At 49.7% G+C, this 5,384-nt stretch overlaps 1 protein-coding gene across 1 annotated transcript in view; it reads left to right on the top strand.

The window, feature by feature from the left end:
* The window catches only part of CCDC69 (coiled-coil domain containing 69), a 49,880-nt gene extending 45,722 nt beyond the window's left edge, over positions 1–4,158 (top strand). The window contains exons 6-9 of the mRNA XM_011931619.1: positions 987–1,088; positions 1,564–1,683; positions 2,669–2,766; positions 3,497–4,158. Coding sequence (XP_011787009.1) covers positions 987–1,088; positions 1,564–1,683; positions 2,669–2,766; positions 3,497–3,674 — 498 coding nt within the window. The 3' untranslated portion in view covers positions 3,675–4,158. The remainder of the gene's footprint in view (positions 1–986; positions 1,089–1,563; positions 1,684–2,668; positions 2,767–3,496) is intronic.
* The last annotated feature ends 1,226 nt before the right edge of the window (positions 4,159–5,384 follow it).

The raw sequence follows: 5,384 nt of genomic DNA, 5'->3' as shown, positions 1-5,384 counted from the left end.
GACATCCTGATCTCTGAAGCTCTTCCACTCTGACCTTTCAATTAGATCTGCGGCCTCAGGACTTTGGCCCTTTGGGGACTGCCGTGAACAGCGAGCTGCCCCAGGTGTCTGGGCAGGCAGGGAGTATGGGTGCAAAGCTGTGGCCTCTCTGACTATTCCTTCTTCTATTGACTCAGGTCTGAAAATCTGGGTGTGGCCTCTACCCCTCCGCCCCATCTCTCCTGAGTATTGCTTGTATTCACCTGCTTCTCCGTCTCCTCCACTGCCAGCCTGGACTGGCTGCCTTTGTCTCTGGCTGGGACCTTTTCGTGATCTCGTGCCTGCTCTCTTTTCAGCCACTCTTGTCCATCTCTGATCTGGCCTTCCCATGGCATTTAGAGATCTCTTTCCAAGATGCAGGTGGAATTATGTAACCAGCGTCTGATTCACACCCCCAGCTCAGCCCGCCACAGCCTCATTTGTTTCTTTCAACTGAAATAAAATGTCTTCAGTGACTTCCACTGCTCTCAGGAGAAACAACAGCTGCAGGCACCCGAACACCCATGTTGCTAGCTCATCTCCAGTCTCTGGCACCCTCTCCTTCCCTCCTGCACTGTGACTTTTTTTTTTGTTTTTTTCAGTTTTTTGAACAGACCTTACTCTCTTTTCTCTGGGGCCTTTGCTGTTTTTTTTTTCTTTCTTTCTTTCTCTCTTTCTCTTCCTCCCCCTCCCCTCCCTTCCACTCTTCTTTTCTTTCCTCTTTTCTTTTCTCTTCTTTCCTCTTTTCTTTTCTCTTCTTTCTTTCTCTTTCCAGCATGCAATTCTCACTGTAAGGGCTGGTAGATCTCAAGCAGTGGTCGAAGTATGTTGATCTTGCATTGTCTTACAGGGTAGACCAAAGACAGATAGAAGAATCCAAAACTGTTCTCCCTCTGGGATGTGGCGAAGTTCACCTATAGCCTTTATGAGGCAGGCTTTGATTGTCTCCATCCCATTCCCTGCTCCAGGAGACCATAGACAGACTGACCTCACAGCTGGAGGCTTTCCAGGCCAAAATGAAGAGGGTGGAGGAGTCCATTATGAGCCGAAACTATAAGAAGCATATCCAGGTAGGTGGCAGCACCCTGGGGGCTTTTCCTCCTTGAATCTCCAGGGAAGTCAGGGCCGGGCAACAGGAAACACCAGCCCCTCTTCAAGGACAAGACTCAGACCTGACACTCTTACCTACACAAAGGCCTGGAAATAAAAGGGTTCCCATTTCACTGATGGGAAAATTAAGGCCCAGAGAGCAGCATCTGGAATAGTAAAGTGCTCACGTTCTGCATTCAGAGAGAACTAGGTGCACATAGCAAACCTTCCACTTAGCACAAGTGACTCAACCTATCCAAACCACAGTCTCCTCATCTGTGGTGCTAGTATGTCTCAAAAGGTGTTATTCGGATACAGAGATAAAGCATATTAAGCACTTAACATAGGCTGAGAGAGGAAGGTGGGTGACTTGTGAAAGTCCAACTGAGTTTCTGGCAGAATGGGGAGGAGGGAGGTAGCCTACTGACCTAATGAGGTCACTCTCTCCCTGTCTAGGATTATGGGAGCCCCAGCCAGTTCTGGGAGCAGGAGCTGGAGAGCTTACACTTTGTCATTGAGATGAAGAATGAGCGTATTCATGAGCTGGACAAGCGGCTGATCCTCATGGAAACAGTGGTCTGTGGCTGGGAGTGGCTGGGGGATGCAGCCTCAGGCTCCCACTTTCTGGGTGTTTCCTTTGTAAAGCGTGCAGAGGGGAGGTGGTTTAAGGAGGTCCCAGCCTGGTTCACTCCAGCTTTGACCTGCCACCTATGCTGACCACTGAGCATGGTCTGTGGCCAGGCTGGGTCAAGCAGTGGCTCCTTATCATCTGAGTCCTGTGCCCTTCGAGGCTACTGATGTTGCTGTAGCTTGGGTGACACTAGGGTAGGTAGCATTGAGAACACAGGAGGACAGAAGCCTCAGAAACCCTGGGGTTGAATCTAAGCCGAGATTATGTTGCTCTGGAAGAAGTCTCCCTGGCCTCCTGTGTGCCATACAACTTATAATTAAAAAAATAAAACTAAGGAATTAACAAAAAGCTGCTGACTTTTAATTTTGCCACAGGAGAATGTTAAAAAAAAAAAATCTTACAGGCACTACCATCTCATATCACTATCAGTTCTTTTCTCAGGAAGGAAACAGGGTGGGAGTGAGATGGGGAGCCAGGGTGTGTGCCCAGTGAGCCCTGGGGGCTTGAGTCACATGACATGGAATCACCCACAGAGCTTTATTTTAGTCAGATCATCTCAAACATTCCCTGTAGATTTTGTTCACCCATTTTTGTGGAAACACATAACAGACAAACTTAATTTTATTTATATAGATCATATCCTTCTGACTTTTGGAGAACAAAAAATATTCTTTCTTCCATGAACTCATGGTGATATGAGATGGTAGGGCCTGTAATTTTTTTTAACATTCTCCTGTGGCAAAAAGTCAGCAGTCCTTTGTTAATTTTTTAGTTTTATTTTTTTCTAAGTTACCTTATTGCTCCATGAAATGTAACATATAGTCTAGAATGAATCAGTGCTTTCAGTGACCACAGATAAGAGGGAGGTGACAGCACACATCGTGCAGCATGAGTTTGGCAGCTTTCTGAGCTCATTCTGATGTGTTACAGAAAGAGAAAAATCTGATATTGGAGGAAAAAATCACGACCCTGCAACAGGAGAATGAGGACCTCCACGTCCGAAGCCGCAACCAGGCGGTCCTGTCAAGGTAGCTGTCTTCCTGCCTCCTTTCCTCCCGTCCCCACCCTTTGTACCAAAATTTCCAGTTGGGAGAGTCTTAGAGGGACCTGAGGAATGGACTGACAGGTGGGCCCGGGGCCTATTTAGGGAATGTGGCTCTCTTTCCCTGGGAGTCAGGAAACCCAAGGGGGCAGCTCTGCCCGGAAACCAAAGTCCCAATGCCTTGATGAGTATCTGTTTGTCTCCGTCCTGGCTGAGTGTACTCCATGGGAAAGCCCAATACAGGGAAGAGGAAACAGGAAACTGATAGTGCACCAGGCCTAAGTGGAATGAATCAGTTCTTAGAACTTAGTAAGTAAGAGCTAGTATCATGTGTCAGACATAATTTATTGAATACTGTACATATTTTCTCATCTAATCCTCATAATTACTCTAAAAGCTGGGTCCTATTCTTCTTCTTCTTCCCGTTTTACAAATGAGGAGCCTGAAATTTAAGAAGAATAAATAACTTGTTCAAGATTATATAGCTAAGTGGTGGAGCAGAGATTTGGAACAGCTCAGAATGCCCGCCTGTCTGTGAGGCCCACGCTCCTTGGTCAAGAGATTGAATTGCCTCTTGTATACAGGCCAACAAGGAGGGCGGTGGAGACCCTGCAGCAGGCTGCTGGTCCATCTAAGGAAGGCTCCCTGGGGGAATGGGTCGGTCTCTGTGGTACCTGCTCCCAGTAGGCAACCCTGGGCTCTGTGTGCATCCACAGGCAGCTCTCAGAAGACCTGCTTCTCACGCGTGAGGCCCTGGAGAAGGAGGTGCAGCTGCGGCGACAGCTCCAGCAGGAGAAGGAGGAGCTGTTGTACCGGGTCCTCGGGGCCAATGCCTCGCCCGCCTTCCCCCTGGCCCCTGTCACTCCCACTGAGGTCTCCTTCCTCGCCACATAGGGTGCAAGGCCTGTGCCTACCACGAAGCCTGAAGTCACAGCTCCTTCCAAGGTTTTTCTGGAGAAGACAGCAGGAGCCTCTCAGTTCTTTTCCAGGAAGGAATGAGGGTGGGAGCAAGATGGGGAGCCAGGGTGTGTGCCCAGTGAGCCCTGGGTTCTTGGGTTACATGGAATCACCCACAGGGCTTTGGAGGCCCCAAGAAGCGTCTTCCCTTGAGTTGGCCTAGGGAATAAGCAAGAGGAGATATTTCCTCCCTCCCCCGGCACTCTGTCCCAATCCGAGAAGTTCCGAGGCTTTCCCAGGGGCAGCCTGTGTCACGCTGGCCATCTGACATAAAGGAGACAGCCCCGGGTCCCAGCTTGTCAGCTCTGCTGCCAACTCGCTGACTTGTCAACTTCCTCTAGGTGTTCCCACTCCACCCTGGCCTGCTCACAGCCTCAGTTTATCCCCTGCACTAAAATGGTGGGGGGACTACTCAAATGACTCTTCTGTCACTGCAGTGTCCCATTCTAGGATTGTCTGAAGGCCAGAGTAGGGGTTGGGGAGGAGTGTGGACAAACACTGCAAATCAGAGTGAGAAAGGTGAGTGGCAGGGTGGGGGTCTCTGAAGGCCCTTGGGGCTGATGGGGCCAGGCAGCCTCCCAGCTGAGGCTCCGTTCCTGGGCCAGAGTTGGATCTACCAAGGGGCAGTAGCCAGCGCTCCTCTTCCTTTACCAGGCAAGGCACATCCCTTCAGCGCTCCTGGCCCTTCAGTCTTGGTGCCACCTGGGCACAGTGGCCAGCTTGGTGGTTCTGAGTCCATTCATCTGTCAGAGCTGGAACCTCATCCCTGCACAGATGAGGAAACTGGGGCATGGAGCAGTTCCCAGAGTCAAATCTAGATCTCATCTGTCATACAGGTCTTATCTTTTGCTCTGTTTTTCTCTTCAGGCCCTGGAAGATCAGATCTGTAACTTAATCTTCCTGACTTAATCTTCCTCTCCCTGGCCCTCACCAACTTAGTTTCTTTTTCACTCCTGCTCTCTGCCTTAACTCTTCCTCCCACTGCCCCTGATCCCAGGCCCAGGCTTTTACAACCTGGCGCTCAGCTTCCCCATCAGTGACAAGGGGTGGCTAGAGTAACTAACCTCAGCAGGCCGACCAGTCCTGATAGTCTGTGGATTTCAGATCCTTCTCAGGAAGCTTCAGGTCTACTGGAGACTATAATTATAACTCCTGTTCTGCATAGAGCATTTGCATCAAAGACTTTCCATACCCCTCCCTCCCCTGGTCCTCATAAGATCCTTGAAGCAGGTTCCTATTTCTCATTGGCAATAGGGCAAACAGATCACAGGAGTCAAAGGGCCTTGCTCAAGGTCCCCAGCTTCAGCCCCAGGCCCTAAGCCAGCATCAGAACAGTCAATCTGCGTTTTTCATCAGTCATTCTGTAGTGACATTATCCCAGACTGCCTTCTGTATTCCCCTGTGTACAATCTCCTACTGTTTCTAGGTTTAGAAGTTCAGAGGTGACTGTGTTCCTCCATTTCCCCAGCCAAATGGGGGAAGAGGTGAGGCTAGGGGAGTGCGGTGCCGATTTTCCAGCCTTGGTCAGACAGGTCACCCGGGAGCCTCGAGGAAAGCTCTGGAGGGAATCACATGTACTTTTTCATGAAGCTTTTTGCAAAGTACATCTAAGATACACTAGTTTATTGAACTAATGTCCAGGAGTAG

Source organism: Colobus angolensis, unplaced genomic scaffold, assembly GCF_000951035.1.
Source record: "Colobus angolensis palliatus isolate OR3802 unplaced genomic scaffold, Cang.pa_1.0 Scaffold90, whole genome shotgun sequence".
NCBI classification, from domain to species: Eukaryota; Metazoa; Chordata; class Mammalia; order Primates; family Cercopithecidae; genus Colobus; species Colobus angolensis.
The sequence above is the reverse complement of the archived record's forward strand: the minus strand, read 5'-3'. Positions and strand labels throughout refer to the sequence as shown.